Source organism: Plectropomus leopardus, chromosome 23, assembly GCF_008729295.1.
Source record: "Plectropomus leopardus isolate mb chromosome 23, YSFRI_Pleo_2.0, whole genome shotgun sequence".
NCBI classification, from domain to species: domain Eukaryota; kingdom Metazoa; phylum Chordata; class Actinopteri; order Perciformes; family Serranidae; genus Plectropomus; species Plectropomus leopardus.
Window position 1 is genome coordinate 6,000,117 of NC_056485.1, and position 19,046 is coordinate 6,019,162.

Sequence of the window (19,046 nt, forward strand, 5' to 3'; positions counted from 1 at the left end):
GTAACATTTGTATGGTCAATGTGTAGGGGTTTGTGTTGAAACTTCACATTTCTTTACATTTCAGCAACACTGAGACTAATGTGTGGTTATGTTTAGGCACAAAAGCCAGGAAAAGATTTTGTGGCATAAAATATCTTGTTTGATCAACACAATCACTGCTGGAAATGCGTGGATGTCTAATTAGAAAACATCTGGTTTTGGTGCTTCCATTGCAGCTGTAAATGCTGAGACATTACCACAACCACTGTTGGAAATGCCTTGCTTTCTCGCTAAAACACACCCGTTTTTCTGTCCTAATGTCTCACTGAAAACACTCACTTTTCACACCACAACCACTGCTGGAAATGCAGCTATTTCTCTCTAAAGCACCCTGTACTGTGGCCCTTAATTCCAGACGGAAACACAAAGATGTCTGGCCAAAAAAAAAAAACAAAATAACATTTGTATCGCTGAGTCCCCTCATGGAAATGCCTTACCCTCCCACTGGAAATGCAGGGAAGTCTCACTAAAAACACCCCTTTTTTGTTCCCTTATTTGCAGCTGGAAATGAAGAGACGTCTTGCTATAAAATATCCGGTTTTGTTCCCACAACCACCTCTTGAAATGCCGAGATATTAGCTAAAAAACACCTGGTTTTGTCGCTACAACTACTGCAAGTAATGATCAACTGTCTCTGGAAAAAAAAAAACAAACAAACAAATAAACCCCATCCAATTTTGGTGCCTCTATTGAGGCTGGAAATGCAGACATCTTGCTAAAAACACCCAGTTTCAGGGCCCTAAATCACAGCTGGAAATGTAGAAATAATGTTGTTATACGACACCCAGTGTTGCTGCACAAACCACTGGAAATGTCAAGATGTCAAGCTGAAAACACCTGCTTTTGTTGTTTGTCAGGCTGCTGCCTGACAAGAAACTGATAGTTTAGTGACCTTTCTGCTGATACAATATATACATGAACATAAGAAGAGGGAGAAAAAGGTTTGCAACAGTGTCTCTCTCAGTGCCTCTTTTCTTGTCTTTTGCAGTTGTGATGTAAAATGTGCTTTAATGCTAAACAATGCTCGGCTATCTTGTTTAGTCAGACTGTAATAGCTGAACATACAGAGGTGATACGGCAGCCATTACCCTCAAAGTATAACGCTAGGTTGATCAAAGCGTTTAACTGCCACACTGCTGTATATCCTGAAGGACCCTGCAGTAAAACATCTCTATCCTCCCTGTATCCCTTTATTCTTCTCTTCATGCCATTCTGCTCTCACTCACATTCATCGGCCATCCACGCCATCGTAATTTACGATCCACTGTCACTGCCATTTGGCCTGCCGCCAATTTAATTACCATAGAAGCTAACTATTACCAGCTAGCAGCTAGTGTCAAGTCACACATCAAATCCGTGGTCACGAGGGAGCGTATATAAAGCCTCTTTTGGCAGTGACTCAAATTCAGGGATCTCTCTCAGGGCAACCATAATAGATCACTGTTTAATTTAGAAGTAAGTAGTTAAGTTAAATTAGATTGATTGCTTACCCATGATTATTATTTCCATGGGTAACAAGTTACAAATGACATTAAACAGGATTACAGTGATCAGATCATATTAAAAAGTTGATGATCTCACTGTTTCACAGTTTAATTAGAGTTAATAGTTTGATGCAGGAGATAATCATTATATTTCACTCCAACATGGTGTCGAAGTTCCCCCTTTCTCTCTCACTTTAATTGTAGTGAAAATCCATCCGTGCAATCACTTTCTTTTTTGGGTTATTTACCTAATTAGCCCCCATAGATAAACTTTGTCTTATCTGAGATTTCAAATTAAAAGTCTGCCAATTGAATTTTTCTGATCAGACTTGAAAGTAATCAATGTCCTCTATACTGTACAGTCACACATCTAATTCCAAAACCACAGGCATTAATCTGCTGCTATGAGAGCCTCCACTTTACTGGTGAGGGTTTCATCAGACTTTGGAACCTGACTGAAAGGATTAGCTCTCATTCAGCCACTACAACATTTAAGATGTTGGCCACTGATGTTGGGAAATGGAGGATTCAGATATATCTCACAGATTTATGATGGGGTTGAGGGCAGGCCAGTCATCATATTCCACACCAAACTGGGAAAACTGTGGACCCGGCTTTGTGCATGGGGGGCAAACTCTGGCGCTCTTTGTTTGCTGTGTGACAATACAATGTCAACTTGCAAGATTAACAAATTGCATATTGCACTAAATATACAGTACTAACATAAAAAATATAATAATAAGTCAGTAGGTGCTACTTTGTCTGATACACGCCATGCTGTTAAATCTGGCCAATAAGTCAGAGCCCTCGCTGTTAGCATCGTATGATTGGTCAGAACCTGCACCCATGCAGGTCAAGTTCATTGCATTGTGTACAAATGCCAGAGAGGAACTGGTTAAAAAAATAAAATAAAATATTGCACCTTAGCGGTTGGCAATATTTTGGATACACAAAAGACATTGTGGGACAAGCACAGCAACTGTACAAGTCTGAGTACAGAGCTAAATACACTTTAATACCTGTTTATTGCAAGTACTATCCTTATTGTGATATTATGTAATCACGTATTGTGAATTTTCCTCATAAAATGCAGCACTAACTTTATGTGTAATCTTCTTTGTTTGTTAAAAGTCAGTAAAAGCAAGTAGAGCAGCCAACCATTTTAATTTTAATTTAAGACCAGATTGTCAAATACAGATGTTTTGCCATGTCCCTCGCCATGTGATATTGACACCGAAAGCACCCTTTAGAGTCTTTCTACGATGAATGAGGATCTCAGCTTACACTCATTTAAACCCATCTACAGCAATACTTGATGCTGACATAGTATTAATAGTGAGAAACACCGTGTAAATTGGGAGGGATGGTGGATGGATGGGTCAAGCAAAACCAGACTGAGATCTGTCAGTTTTGCATGTGAAACCAGAAGTCACCATTGTTTTATCATAATGTTGCGCAATTTGCATTCATTGTGCATCTCTACGTTGTGCATCAAATGTTATTTTTTCTAAACCTAACCAAGCAGTTTTGTTGCCTTAACCTAACTGTGACCGTTTTACAACATTAATCTTGTATTAGGATGTGTATCAGCTGTGTGTCAATGATATGCCAAAGGCTGACACGTGTTTTGCTATGAGATGCAGAGTGCCATGACAAAGTGACGGTATTTGACGTCCTGGGTATGAAAATAGTTTGGAGGTTTTTGGACTGTAAGGCATACCTCACCAAGGAGAACTGAAGGGAAGGCACAGAGGGAGCGATGTGTTTCAGACACTGCATGGAGAGAGAGGTACTGGGGTATGCCTGTATTTTGAAAAGAACAGGAAGTGTGTTATTGTTTGGCCAGCTTATCGACACAGTCAGCAATAGATTTGGTGGCATACAGCTCATGGAGGCAGTTAAGGTACTTTAAAATCCTTGGCGGCAAATTCCTGCACTTTCAAAATCGTACTTCTTCTCTGAGTCGGGCAAATCTGAAAACAGACATAACGCAAACATTATTGAGTTCAGAATGACTTACACTTTCAGAGAATACCATCAAACATCCCAAATAAACTGTAATAAATCAAAAAAGAAATCACAGAAAAAAGACGCACCATATAACTCCATGTTTTGCCAGAAATTGTTCACGTCGAAGTGTTAATTTTTGTCTGAGGGGGTCCCCAACAAAGCCCAACTTTGAAAAACCCTGGTCCAGACCATCTGAATATACTATAGTATACAGTGTATGAAACATAGGTTGTATATTGTAGGAATGAAATCAAGACCCCAAAAAACCTCTCTGCAGACCAGCGTTACAATCATACAAATATATTAGTTTGTTTTATTCAATTATATCCAATAATACGTCTCCCTTGACTTTGTGTAAGTTATTATAGAAATAAATACAGATCATATTGCAAATGCAGAGACAAGGGTTTGGGATAATAGAGTGTTGAGGATGGGGGGGGGGTTAGGGTTTAAAGGGGTTAAAGAGTAAATACTGGGTAAAGACTGTTTCTTTGAAGGTGTCCAGTAAATGATTGGCGCATGCATGCTTGTAGTCCCGCCTGCCTGTGATCCTCAACCTCTACCCAGGAGTTTCAAACCGCAAGTCCGTCATCCTGTTTCCGTTTTTTTCTCCCCGTGATCCATGGGTTTGGATGGCGTATAGTAGTTGTTATTCCACTTTTCCGGCAACAGGGGGAAGTTACTGCACCCCAACCACATTTGCATGGATATATTTATATATAGAGATATATAGATATATTTTTTTGCCCCATTTGTATACAAAAATAGTGTCATTGTGGCTTTGATAGCTGGAAGACTGAAGCACTCTTTTTGCATTTGGAAGACGAGAAGGAAAGTAAGATTATGGTGGATTTTTCCTTAAAATCTTTTCTGGAAGACTTTGTCACAATAACTTGGAATTGTCCATGCAGTACAAAGAGAAAAAAAAAAAGTCAAAAAATCCCTTCGAGGATCGATCACAGAATCACACACACAGGTAGAAGACGTGTTTGTGTGTGTGTGTGTGTGTGTGTGTGTTTGAGGGAGAGACAAATGGTGAATGAGCAGTCCACACGCTGCCGGTGAGCCAATTAGAATCCTGATAAGAGATCACAAAGGTCAGAGGTCAGTCAGTCTGTCTTTGATTGACAGGTGAGTGCTGGAGGATTGTGGGGGGAGGTTTGAGACCCCACAGCCATGTCGACTTTAGTGTTCCACTCTGTAGACAGGGATATGCATTTAAAAAGCAAAATTAACACATCAAATCAACACATGGACATACCAACATTGATTCATACCGATACTCTGAATTCCTTTTCGTTACAAGTCACAGTACTTCCACTGAGAAATACCCAAAACACAATTCTTTTTTTTTTTTTTTTTAACATAAAACACTTCAAAAGGAGGTAAATAAAAACATTTTACCGTAATGTACAACGTTAAGTCACCACTAAAAGATAGTTGGTGCGTTAGCTTGTAAGAGGTGAAGTCCCTCCATGATCTGCTTGTAAAGGTCACCCCCAGTTAGCCACATCTGCGCCGGCTTGGTGCAGGGTGCAATGTGTGTGCAATGCAGATGTGTCCAGGGATTGTGGGTGTGCTTTACAAAAAAACAAACAAACAAACAAAAAAAAAACAGTTGGATATTTAAATATGAAGTTGATGTGTTGGTTAACACTATACAGGATGTGACATTCTGGATTCCAGTATAAAAGCACTTTTTACGAAGCAGCTGAAAAAGAGAGAAAGGGAGAGAGAGAAAATCTGTCCGAGGACGGCGTCACTCTTTTGTCACGTGAGCCTCTCTCTGACTCCCTCTCTCTTTTTTTTGTGTTTTCTGCTGCATTGCAGATGTGGTGAAGGGACTCCACCTCAAAGTAACGCTCACACGCACTTAAACAGCAACCGAGCTCACAAAAAGGGCAAAGTGTTAGAAAAATAAAAGCTCTAATAAAACACGCAGTTGGTTTCTATATCAATATTAATCCTTTTTTTTTTCACACCCTCCCAGATAATGTGGCTGCACCTTGTTAATGGAGTTTATTGCTTTCTGCCCAAGGACTCATTGATTTGGCCTCTGATTTATCCTCTATTTTCCTCCCTCCCTTTCTCTCCGCCTGTATTTTATTCCCTCGCACATATTGGACACACAGAGATATTCAATCACTGTTACAAAACGATTACACACAAACACCAAAAGCTGATGAGTGAGATTTAGAAAACAGTGCTCAAACGCACATGCACACCCACACCGCCTCTAGGTTAAAGGGAAGTTTGCAAAAAAAAGGGATCAGAGAGAGGAAGTGAGACTTCAAAGGGAGGCTGTGAGGGCAGGAGTTAGCTACACTACAATATGTGACACATGCCTCTCTCTCTTCTCTCTGAGTCCTTCACAACCCCAGATGACCCTCGCTGCAGTTGTAATTCGCTCAGTAAGCAGGGAGGGCCCTGACTCGGGAGAAATGGGAGGGAGGGGAGTCCCCGGGGGGAGAGAAGTGTGTGTGTTTGTGCGCAGCTGAATCAGATATACATCATTGAACCCACGCTGATATCCATGCACACACATGCACACCTCTCCCATCCTTTTTTCATACACTACAAAGAAACAGCCAAGCCTAGGGCTAATATTTAACAGTTCGAGCTGAATCCAAAGACATTTATCAGTGAGTTAAAAGCAGTAAATTAAGCCACAGGAGGGGGAGGCTAATCAAACATGTGCTCAGATCGACGGCCGCTGAGATAAATGGCAATCTTTACATCCTGTAATTTACACGGAGCTGTTTGAAGTGAAGCCTGAAGGCCAGGGGAGCAGACAGGCTGGAACAGAGAAGCTGATTTCGGGGCTCCACAACAAAGGTGTCACAGCGGAGACAAATGGGTGAGTGTGAACGCTACAAAACACACACAAGTCACACTCACACACATACACACTCGTGCAATCATGCAAAGTTTGCACACGCAATAAATGAGTTTGTAATCTATTTTGCTGCAAAGTGAAAATCACTGCAAACAGAGCGGGGGCACATTTACACAGTTCCTTTTTTAAAATCGTAACCCCCACCTGGTCACCCAAATATATTACTAAAACTCCAATAACATCTAATAAGATTAATCTGATTACAAAAGACAGCTTCTGCAGAAATGAACATTAATGACACAACGGATGTGAATGAAAAAATAGAAGACTTTTTGTCATATTGCTCAAAAAATATGGGCACTGACACAAAATAGTAAATCTCGCTCAATAGCTTGAGGATGAGTATTCAAATAAAACTGGAATAAAAAGCTAATCTATCTGCAAATTCTACAGTGGCAAACGAAACAGATACTCATGATTGATGCAACTATAAGTGGCGGATGGATCATTGTATAATGGATTCACACACACTCTCATTATCTCAGCAGACTGAGATAGGAATCCATCACTCACTAGATGTCAGTGTTGACTGACGCTCCGTCACGAGATCTGATGGCTTGGTTTAATAAAATCTTGGCTCTCATTGCATTAGAGTCACTTTAACGCAGTTTCTGAGGCAGGAAATGAGATGATTGTAGCCCTATGAATATCTCAAAATAATAAAGTCTGAATCCTCTCATCTAGAAATGCCACCTCGTGTGCCATTATTGTATCTTTACAGGCATTTATGCATCAAAAGAAAATACTTCTGCACTTTGAGAGTCAAAGGGGCCCCTCAAGCATTATAGTACTGCACTTCTATAGAGTTGCAAGACCCACAAGAGACACATTTTTTTTTAAACGGTCAAAATTGAAGCAGCAGGAGCTGACTTATCCTGACTTTTAGTGTCATTTAGAGGCCTGTCATGATAATCAGTGACTTACTGTACCATATATGGACATGACCTTGGAAATTTTCCTGATCTCGACATTGCCCGTTGGGTATGAATTTTTTTTTTTTTTTTTTTAAGAAAAACAACCAAAACATAACTTTAAAGAGGACACAGTATAGCTCACCGGTAGCCTGCAGCTGCACTTCTGAAACTGAAAAGGCTACTTAGGCAACAAGCCAAAAGAATGTACAGGCATCTATGCATCAACAGCAAATAAAAAATGCAATTATTTTAATGGTTAAAGGGGCCCGCAATATATTACTGCAGTTATGGGTTAAAAACAAAACAAAATTAAAGCAGCAGGAGCTTAGATATTCTGGTTTTTGGTGTCATCTACAGGCCTGTCACAATAAGTATCGACTTATCATACCACATAAGGACATAACCTCATTTTGCTGACCTCAATATAGCTCATTGTGTTAGCATTCCTATTTGCTCACATACAATAAAGCAACACTTCAAAGATGACACAGTGTAGCTCACCAGTGGCCTACAACTGCACTTTTGAAGTAGAAAACAATGTCCCCATATTTGTTAGCTTGCCAACTTCTGACAATGAGCCAAAAGTTAACTGTCTGTAGTTTTACTCTCCAAGAACTATTTCCGACTCTCTAAATCCACCAGCAAACCACACAGTTCCTAGACCATCCACCCGTGGTAGCAGACTGCAGCACACATTGGATTAGAGCTTCGCTATGCTTATCTATTGTTGCAAAACGCATTGCTTTGTTTTGGTTTTTTTTGGCCAAATGTGGATTAAGTTGCAAACTGAGTAATTTTGGGTTACTCCCGGTGGTGTAGTAGAGGTATACACAGGTGTATGGGGTATACCCATTTCTTTGCCCATTTACAGTATACCCACCTAGTAGAATTGAAACCATTGAAATATATAGAAGAGTATACCCACTTCCTCTTAACCTAACCTCTTGTGTGCATGATTGAAGCATTGCTTATTTTCCATATCTCAAATCTGAACTTAATCCACAGCAGACAGTTTTTAAAAAATATTTTCATAGTAACTGCTTGAACTTAAATTTTAGCCCTTAACTCTTACAGCTCTTTTTCTTTTGATTCAAAAACAAACATGACACATACATAAGAAAATATTGCAACATAGATTTCCCAGCCCTTAAAACATACAGTAGTAGTTATCACAGAAGTCATGGCAATGTCTATTTGCTGAATACCTTCTTTCTATCTAACAGTATTTCTCCATCTCACCCCACACGCTCTTAATTCTATTCTAGTGGGCAGGAGCCTCATTTAATTAAACATTCATGTAATTACTTAGCGAATAACACTCAAACATTGTGTTCTGGATTTAGTGATCCATAGGGGGTGACTGGTCGGACACGTTGACCTGAGGGGTCTATTTAACAGTTTAATTAAGGTCTTGAGTGTGTAAGTAAGGTTTAAACAGTAGCTTGTGTTCAATAAATTAAAAAAAATGGAAATTGTCTTTTTTTGTTCCCTCCTTTAATTTATTTGTTGAATCTTTCTTCCTTTTCTCCCGTCTCTCCTTCTCAAGCTACGTCTTTTCATTCTTCTCTTTGTAAACTAATCTCGTCTGTTTCTCTCCCTGGGAAAACAGGGGTAAAGTTTGCTTCATCTCTCAGGTAGCAGATTAATTTGCTCAGCAGCTCGCCTCTATTCTGCACGGGTTATCGGCTATTATTATTTACAACCACAGGTTACAGGGGAGCAGAGGATTATGCATGAAATGAGAAGTGTGTAAATGTGTGTGTGGGTGTTCAGGGAACGCCGTCCACATTACCATAATTCCCTCTTAAAACTCCCTTTTTTCTGCTCATCACCACAAATTATTTGCCCTAAAAATCTCTCTCTCTGCTTTTGCTTTCTTTTCTTTGGTTGCTCCCTCTCTCTGCGCCCTGATCATTAATCTAACCTCGCCTCTACCTCCTGAAAACATAGGACTCCCTCGCTTCCAACAATACATAAACATTAGGCAGAAACAATTACCCTGGCTGGCATATTGTACCAAGGAAGTTTGATATGAAAAATGATTGCTTTTCGTGTTGAATGGAAGGAACAAATGGAAACACACAAGACAAGGTCTCCCGTAGGAGCATAGTGAAATATTTCAAAGAGTTTGTTTCCTTACCAAGAGAGTCTATACCAAATAAACACTAAAAGAAATGTGATCAAAGTAAAACCAACACATCTATCATTCTAGCTTTTTTTTTTTAAGAATCACTATCCAACTATTAATTGCATTATTCATATATGACTTTGGTTTCTTTTTTGTCCTCAAAACAAAACAGTCACAGTAATCATAATTTATGAACTACCAACCAGAACAGTATAGTGAAATGTGAAGTAAAGAAGGCTTGAATTCCTTTGCATCAAAACAGGAGAGATTTGTGGTTATTCATTTAAATACATTTTGAAATAGATTGACTGAAATTAGCAATTGTTTCATGTAAAACATGGCGTTGTTCATAAAAATATGTGGTCAAATAACTAATACATGTTTAAATAAGGTCTTAAAAGAGACCTCTACTGATTTGGTACTACAGTTCCATAGAGTTGGGGGACTTACAAGAGTTGGGTTAAAAAAAAGAATTGTTGAAATTGAAGCAGCAGAGGCCAAGATATCCTTACTTAAATTACTTATTAAGGGTCAAGGGCAAAAAACACTAGATCCTACACTACCCAAAATGCATTGTGACAGCATCTTAATTAGACCTTCCTTGTTTTTTATTGTTCTAATTCCCAGCCCAGGAAGTTGTGTTGCATAAGCCTTCGGACTTAGGTTTGGTTATTTTCATAATGTAATTTTTTTAAATTAGGAACTTCAACCAATTTACGCATTTTCATATGTAAAATCGTTGAAGTTCCAATTTAAACAACAGCAACATCAAAACAAAATAAAAAAAACACTGTTGTTGTAGATTTTGGAAAGTAATACTGCATATGTTTACAGGTTGTACAGCTTTTTGTGGATCAAGAAGGAGCTGATTAAATCTGATAAATTGCCTCAAGCGATGTCACATGAGTCAGAGTTGGAGAATGAGGCTGAAAACTACAAGTTTTAAAAAGGTAACAACCTGGAAATGTGGTGTTAGAAAGAAGTGCTAACCGAACTATCTGTTGCCGCTGGAGTCATTTTCTCAGACTTGACTGAGCTCCCCCAGAGCCACAAAATACACTATAAAAACTAATTTCACAGGCTCAGCAGTGCTTCCCATGACTTGTAAACTGACCTTGGGTGACTGACTAAAGTGGGCAGAATGCCCCCTTTTAAAAAAAGTTGTGCATACAGTACACAGAATACTTCTGGCTTTCCATTCTGCTGTGGGGTAGCATGGTATGTAGCGCACAATAACAGAATCATTTCCGGAAAATGTAATAACATCTGATGTAATGAAATATTCACTTAACTAGACTAAATATGTAATAAAACCCAATACTGTAATAATTTTAGCAATAATGTCTTTAACATTTTTACCATTACATTATTGGAAATTTCTTCACAACGCACAGTGATGCACACTTTGCCTATCAAAAAATACTGTAAATCACAAGGGAAGTAAAAACTACCCAGAAACTTGAACCTTTTTTTTTCAGGTCCCACTTTGAAACTAGAAAATCCATAATTCATTTCCCAGTGATAACGATTTTAGTTTATTACATCTTCACCTAATAACAATGTACCACTTGCCATGTGTTGTCAATTTCAAATTCTCCTTAAAGCCTTTGATTTTACATATCTAAAACATGAAATCAGTGCCAAATGTAAGTGTCATGTTAACCTTCAGAAAACACTAAGTGTGCACGTTATATGACATTTTCAGGCGTTATTACATTTAAAGGAAATTAATACATCATTGGGTGCTACATGATATCAAAATTTGGATGCAATATTTAAATAAAAACACATTTTGTGTGTTTTGGGACAAGAATACCACATAGTGTGATAGAGGGTTGACCGATATTGTATGGGCCTCGGGGGCCTGTGCAATGCATGGCCAGCCACAGCGAAAAAAGCTATTGCAGTGCAATCACAAGCCACACAGTCAGGCTCCATCAGTAACCCATCTCACTGATGATATCCTCATCAACTCCTAGAACCTGCAAACACACACACACACACACACACACACACACACACTCACCACCACCACCACCACCACGTCAGCGTGCATTTGTGAGTGTGTGTTAATGCATGTCATTGTGTTAAGTTTGTTAAGACGTGAGATCATTTTCCGCGGTCGTCGCTCATGGATACCAGGGTGCTAAAGTGCACACCTCCGCGCACGTGTGTGTAAATGTCAGTGTAATAACGAGTGTGTGTGTGTGCGTGGTTATGCGGTGTGTGTCGAGGGAGCTCTTGGCCCCTCGTTTAAGGGTCGAAAGATTCTGATCAGCCCCAGATTCCATTAACAGAGACGGAGAGGATGGGAGGGGTTTTCTTGTGCCGCCGAGTGGAAAATTGAGTCCATGTCACAAACTAATCAAATCGCGCCAAAGGTGAATGGAAGAAGGGAACACACACATACGCACACACGCACACAAACAGGGCTGACAAGTATCCAGGCCATCTCATAAAACTCGCTGACACACGCAGAAGATGTGGACCGAGCAGATGGCTGCAGAACAAAAGTCTGCAAGGGTCTCTGTGACAGCCTCGCATTAGCATGGCTCCGTGTCAGGCTAACATTAGCATGGAACCCTGTGGGGAAATGAAAACACAACCCATTTGTAAAGTGTGTGCTGCAGAGGGACCCATTTGACCGTTGCACCCATTGTGGTAACACCAGGAAGACTTTGCTCAGATATTTGGTTGACTGAAAGGACACCGCTGATGATGGCTAGAGGGGTGTGTGTGGGATTTCCTGGTGACATGCTATATGCTAGGTGACTGTTCACCTCTTCATGGAGTTATTGCTTTTAAATCCCAGGCTTTGATAATCACAGAGGTTATCTAATAAGAAGGTGGAGGGCTGGTGTGGAAGGGGGTCTGTGAAGGGGAGAAAATAACCAGCTCCACTCTGCCCAAACTTTTTTCTCCAATTTAACACCAGTGCATTGTGGTACGCGGAGTTCTTGTGGGGTCAGTGTTGCAGGTGGGGGGTAGCCTAACTACCCTGTTTAGGTGTTCAGCTGGTGCCCAGTGCCCCGTGTCCTCCACCCCCTCCTCTCCCCACCTGTTTCTCTGAGCGCTAGGAGGTGGAAGTTTTGGTTTTGGATTGAGGGTCCTTCTTGCCGTTCTGGAGCACGGGCGAGTCACTGGAGGTCTTGGGCGTTTTCCTAGGCGGACTCTGCTCAGCGACGTCGTGTAGAGAGGGCTCTCGGTACATGGCGACTGGGGAAATAAAAGGTTGGAAATAGTTAAGACTGAGTACAGACATGTGACAGTACAGATGCAGGGCGTCATTTAAAATATTTTGTTCCTGTTGTATCCTTTTTGATACAAACAAGACGTACAGTCGCACACATAGTGGCTTTAAAGGAAAACTGCAGCTTTTCAACCAGCTCTATGACATCGCAGTGTGTGCTGTTTGCGCACAACTCTGTGTGGCTTCTCCCCATGCTGCAAGCACCCAGAAATCCCCACCCATTTTACACCACACTTTTGCCATCAGATTGGCGGGGAGGTCCACATGTTTGCAGCACTTGGGGAACCAAACACGACTCACCTGCACACACTGATGACACAGAGCTGGTTGATGTGTTATGTAACAGGTGAGTCACAGTGACAAAAGCGTGACTAGTTACCAACTCTGCAATTCACCTCAGCTCCACAGAAGTTACTGCATGTTAACTTTATTTGTCAGCATTGGCGTCTTGTTTACAACTTAATCTACCACCCCCACATGGCCAAAAACAAAAGAAGAATAAATGCAGTTTTATGTCCAAAATGTTGCTTGGTGGTTAAAATAAGTTTGTGAGTGATATTACCTCTCTGCGTTTTCCTCTGCTACATCTGCTATCCTGCTCCTGTCCAAGTACTGTACAGAATTAAATGTGTTCACAAGAGTGACTTACAGAAAATAAAAGGTTCAAACTAGCCTCAGCTATTGTAATATTAATTATAATACAATGTTTCCAGTCGTTAATAAAGAGCATACTTAAGGTGATTAGTTTTTTGTTAATGTTTTTTTAATATGACTTCTTACAGTCAAAATGAATAAGTTTAAAAATAACAAAAACACTGTACAGCATGTAATCTTTAGTAGGAAACAAATTACATCTGTCTCATTCAGTACTGTTAATTAAATGCCCATAGACATTCAAGTAATAAAGTATCATTGCAAAATATCATAAAGTATGTGAAAGTTCAAGGTCCTCCTACTTACTTCCTTTACTATTAAAATCGGTCTCTCTGGCGCAGCCTCTAGCTCAGTGAGTAGAGCGTCCGCCCCATGAAGGCTGAGTCCTTTGCAGCGGCCCAGGTTCGATTCTGGGTTGTGGCCCTTTGCTGCGTGTCATCCCCATTCTCTCTCCTACTTTCCTGTCACTCTGTAACTGAGCTATACTAAAGGCATGAAAAGCCAAAAACAATAATCTCTAAAAAATAAAAATAAACTGGACTCTTGTCTGATTATTTCAAATGACTATTTTCAAGGTCAAGATTGAACTCTGACTTTCAAACCAAAATCTGTTCTGACATTTACATTTAAAAAAATATTTTACTGAACATCTGTTGCTTCTGTCTTTGCAAAAATTCTTTGACAAACAGAGAGTAAGGCTGTGCGATATGGCTTTAAAATATTATTGCGATATTTTACGGCTATATTGCGATACACGATATATGTCGCAATATTTTTTAAATATCCTTTAAACTAATGTTAACTACCGACTAAATCAAACGCCAATCAGGTGGTGTTCTAATCTCAGTTTATGTTGTTAACGGTGTGCAGCTAAATGTTTCTGCCCCTGTGAGCTTTGGTTCCACATTACATGCATCACACGGTATGTACTCTGTGCACAGCTGCGTGCACTGAACTGTGACCCCAGAACTACACACATATACACAAACTGTTGCTGCCCTACCGGACACAACACTATCCAGCACTTAGCACCAAAGATGGTGACAAAATAAAAGCACTGAGCATCTTGCAGGATAACACTCATGGAACACCTTGCGCAGTATATACTGTATGAATCTCTTTTACCTTCAATGAGTTTGGGCAGGAAGTGCGCAGCTCCCTTCGTCTTCTTCACACGGTTCCCTTTCATGACCTGTCCGTCTCGATTGATGCCGATGTACCACGCCCGACCCGACTGGGTCTGTCTGTACAGGATGGACGAGTAGGTGACGTAGTAGTTCTCAAACACACACTCCTTAAACTTACACTCCGGCGTGAAGTGTTCCTGAAAGATACACACACACACACAGAAAAACACACACACCAGGTCAGAGGAGCAGAATAACACATTTGGCGTGGCTGCCATTTTTTATCTGTTCTATTATTTATATATTTACTCTCCAATTCCAGCGGACTCAGCTGGGAATGGGAGGAAATGGGCCCCACATTTCATCGTGACAGGGTTACAGGAGCATCCGCGGCTGCATCCCCAACACACACAAACTCGTCCAAACATGTTTGCCACGTGAACAAAGTGGTTTGTGCGCCGGGATGCCATAACTCAGCCGATTCGGTTTACCTGTAACGAACAACAATCTCCCGGATCCTTCACCCCCTGTGTGGTTTAACTGTCGGCCTTCAGCTCTCACACACACACACACACACACACACACACACACACACACACACAGAGGGCTGCATTAGACAATACGTCAACAGCGGGACACCCCCCCACCCCCCCACCCCTCTCCTCCCTCTATCTCCCCCTCGTTACAGCTCTCACATATTCCCTCTCTATCTCATATTCCACCTCTCCTTCTCCACTTCCACCCCCCTCCAAATCCCTCCGTCATCTGGTAACCTTGTTGAGGAACAAACCAATTTGCAGGATTGATTTGGAGCCTTGATGTGACGGGTGAGCAGAAAAGGCCTGAATAAGGAGTTTGCTCTCTCTCTCATTCATTTCTCACTCACCCTCTCCTCCTCCTCTCCGTCTTCTATCTCTCGCCCCTCTCTGCTTGTCTGCCACCACCGCAGGGCCTTAACGTCTGCCTATATCCATTGTACCGCACATAAACAAGCTAATTACATTGACTGTATCGCCCATTCTTTAATTACACATCCATTCACTTAGGCAGCCATTCATTTCCTCACCCACCCATTAACTTAGCTCTAATAGCAGCGAGCGAAATCCAAAAAGGTCTGGAGTCTCTTGGAAGGTGTAATCAGATTGCTATCATTAAACGTGTTTGCACTGCAGTGTGTTGCATCTTCTCTGCAGTCTGTGTGTGAGTGTGTGTGTGTGGGTTTAGAGGGCAACTTTACAGGATTAAAGCCTGCTTTGTAGAGCCTGATCATCACACACCCAGACGGACGTGCTCGAGTTCATTAATTGATTAATTACGTGAGCTAAACCGGCCATATGAGTAATGTGTAAGGTGTGTGAGTGAGTGTGTGTTGGGGCTATATCATTACCGATCCATGGCCAACCTTGTGCAAAGGAGGTCTTTTCGATTAGCTATTATCATCCTGGGAGACCAGTAGAGGGAAGATAGAGGCTCTACCACCAGGCAAAGTCTGACTTTCTGATTAAAGACTAAACTTTGGAAAGGTTAGAAAAGCCCATAAAAGGTAAAGGTCAAGTTTTTGTGTATTTTTACAGCCTTAAAAAAGGTCACTATGGCAGTGTCTGTGGTGCAGCCTTGAAAAGTAACTATGTGCATTTACTCAAGTACTTACTTCAGCACGCACTTTGGTATTTTTTTTAACTTGGACCCTATTCTCTGATGTCACTGTGTCCAAGTGACGAATAGGAACAACAAGCTTTTAATTGGTCCAGTATTGAGCAAGAGGGCTGCAGCCAGCAGTGGCCAAAAAAGCTACAATATGACCACCAGGGCCATGTTCGCATCACAAATTTAAATCCATTAGAAGTGCTTTTTTTGGTCACCGACAGGCTCAGATTGCTATTATAAAGGCTCTTTTATATTCCCTTTATGTATTAAAATACACCATTTCAAACAATGTGACCATCACTGCCCACATTCTAGGCTTGGACATTTTTTTTAATGTTTGTAGCTCTGTATTACAATTACCAATTGTTGTGTTTCAACTGTCTATATGCATGACTCTATAATAATATGTGCATGTGAGCGACACAGCCACTCTAATGTCTGCCTTTTAAAGTGTAGCCTTGTCTCCGATTATTTTATTTTAAGCCAAGCTGTGTTTCCATCTGTCATTTCATCCACGTGTCTACAGTGCTGACAGCAAATAAACACAAAGACTTAACACTCTCCATAAAGGGGTTGAGCAGATTCAGTCCCTTCAAACTACGACTCACAATTTCTTACGTATCGCTTTTCAAATCCATGTCTACAGCTTACATGCAAGGAGGTGGTCAAATATGACATCAGCCAGTAAACATGATACAGCAAACAACACACGTGAGCACAAATCAGTCATGTTTTCACTGAATCATTCATTTATGATTTCCCCTTGTATAATACACCTTAAATATTTCATGCACTTTAACTTAGTGTAATGCTTAGCATGACTGAATCCCCAGCAGCAAAACAGCAATTTACGTGCAGCCTGCATGCATGATCGCATGAGCACGCTCACCTCTGCGAAGCATACAGGGAGTTAATTTCATCCATTTTTCTGTCAGAACGGTCTAATTATTTCCAAAACCTTTTTTTAAATTTTTTTTTTCACTTGGTATTTACAAATATTTGAAAAACAAGCTGTTTTTTTTTGTTATAGGAATTTTAAACTATCACATGTCAGAATTTATTTAAAAGAAATCAGTCACTTTCGTCCTGGCCAGAAGCCAACCACATGTACTTAGTCACAAACGCACACTCAGGGTGCCATCAGCGACGCTGCTTTATAGGATAACACACTATTAAGCAGTCATTTATACAGACACATTATTCACACAGCAGACACACAGGGGACAGATGCACATCTGTCTGCGCAGCGTTTACTCTCACTAGACTTCAGGCTGATTTCACACTCATCATTTCCTCTCAGCTTCCTCCCACCTCTTCACTTAGATCATCTAACAAGATCCTGACGTCCACTAGACAAAAACACGGAAAGTTAACTGTCACTGGAGTCCAATAACTTACTTAAAAACAAACCAGACTTTCTTATCACTGCTGCAGTTCCTTTTGTGTTCAGCAGGGGCTGCTGCAAACACACAGGCAGTTTGGGCTTCCTGTCACTGCTGCTCCTGCTGCTGTCGATGCTCCAAAATTAACTGGTGTCTACTTGCCACTCTATAATGCTCAGCTCTCCCCAAAGGGCCTCTTTTAGCACGCTAAAAACCACTCGAGTCGCAGAGCAGCCACAAATCCACACAAGGATTTCTTTCTGTGCTGCTATTTATGCACCAAACTCCATGTTGTTTTTGTATATTTTAGGCAGAAATGTCCCATTATGTTGCATTAGGATGCAGAGACGGGCATAAACAATAATATAATATGATATCATTGCTTTGTACAACTCCAGGACCTAAAAGCTATTTTTAACCAACTTCAGGAAGACATTCAGGTCCTGATTTCACATTTTATTTTTACCATGTTTTTGGCCATGATACTTATCTTCAGCTTATCCATGTAGATGCAGTGTTACATCAGAATATTTTCCAGAGTAGATTAAAACTAGAATTACTGCTTTGTGGTTGCATGTCTCTGCAAACCATCCAAAATAAGTGGCACCAATTCTGACCACATGTCCTCCCTTCTGTTCCTTAGTTATGACATTGAATAATGGCCAGAAAAGGGTTCTTACAGAGCATTATGATGTCACAGTGAAGTTGACCTTTGACCTTTTGGATATAAAATGTCACCACTTCATCATTTATCCTTTTAGACATTTGTGTAGAATTTTTTCATAATAACTGTATGACTTCCTGAATTATGGCCAAAAACATGTTCTGTAAAGTCACAATGACTTTTGACCTTTGACTGCCAAATTCTCATCACTTCATTCTTGAGTCAAGCTGGATGTGTGTCAGATTTTAGGACATTTCCTCATGGCCTTCTTAAGATATCACTTTCACAAAAAAAGACGAATGCAAGGTCAAAGTGACTTGACTTTTGACCACTGACGTCTAATCAGTTCATCCTTGATTCAAAGTAGATGTTTGTGCCAAATTTACAGAAATTCCCTCCAGGTGTTCTTGGAGGTTTAGCGTTCACGAGAATGCAACATATGAGGTCACAGTGGCCTTGACCTTTGACCATCAAATTCTAATCACTTCATCCTTCTCCTGAGGTGGATGGTTTAGCCAAATTTAAAGAAATTCACTCAAGGTGCTCTTTAGATATCTCACATGCAAGAATGAGAGGGATGCAAGGTCATGGTGACCTTGACATGACTACACAAGTTTATAACTGAGACCAAGTGAACCATTGTCTTAAATTTGAAAGTATTCCCCCTAGGCATGCTTGAGTTATCATATTCACGAGAATGAGACAGATAAGGTCACAACAACCTTGACCTTTGACCCCCAAAATCTAATCTTTCATTTTTGACTCCAAGTGTACATTTGTGCGAAATTTGAAGGAATTCCCTTAAGGTTTTCTTGAGGCATTGACAAGAATAGGATAGACATAGGGATGGA

At 40.6% G+C, this 19,046-nt stretch overlaps 1 protein-coding gene across 1 annotated transcript in view; it reads right to left on the bottom strand.

The window, feature by feature from the left end:
* Positions 1-12,028: 12,028 nt before the first annotated feature.
* fgf11a (fibroblast growth factor 11a) overlaps positions 12,029-19,046 on the bottom strand; it is an 89,072-nt gene continuing 82,054 nt past the window's right edge. The window contains exons 4-5 of the mRNA XM_042512263.1: positions 14,501-14,699; positions 12,029-12,687 (exon numbers count right to left, since the gene is read on the bottom strand). Of these exons, the coding sequence (XP_042368197.1) occupies positions 12,545-12,687; positions 14,501-14,699 (342 nt within the window). The 3' untranslated portion in view covers positions 12,029-12,544. The remainder of the gene's footprint in view (positions 12,688-14,500; positions 14,700-19,046) is intronic.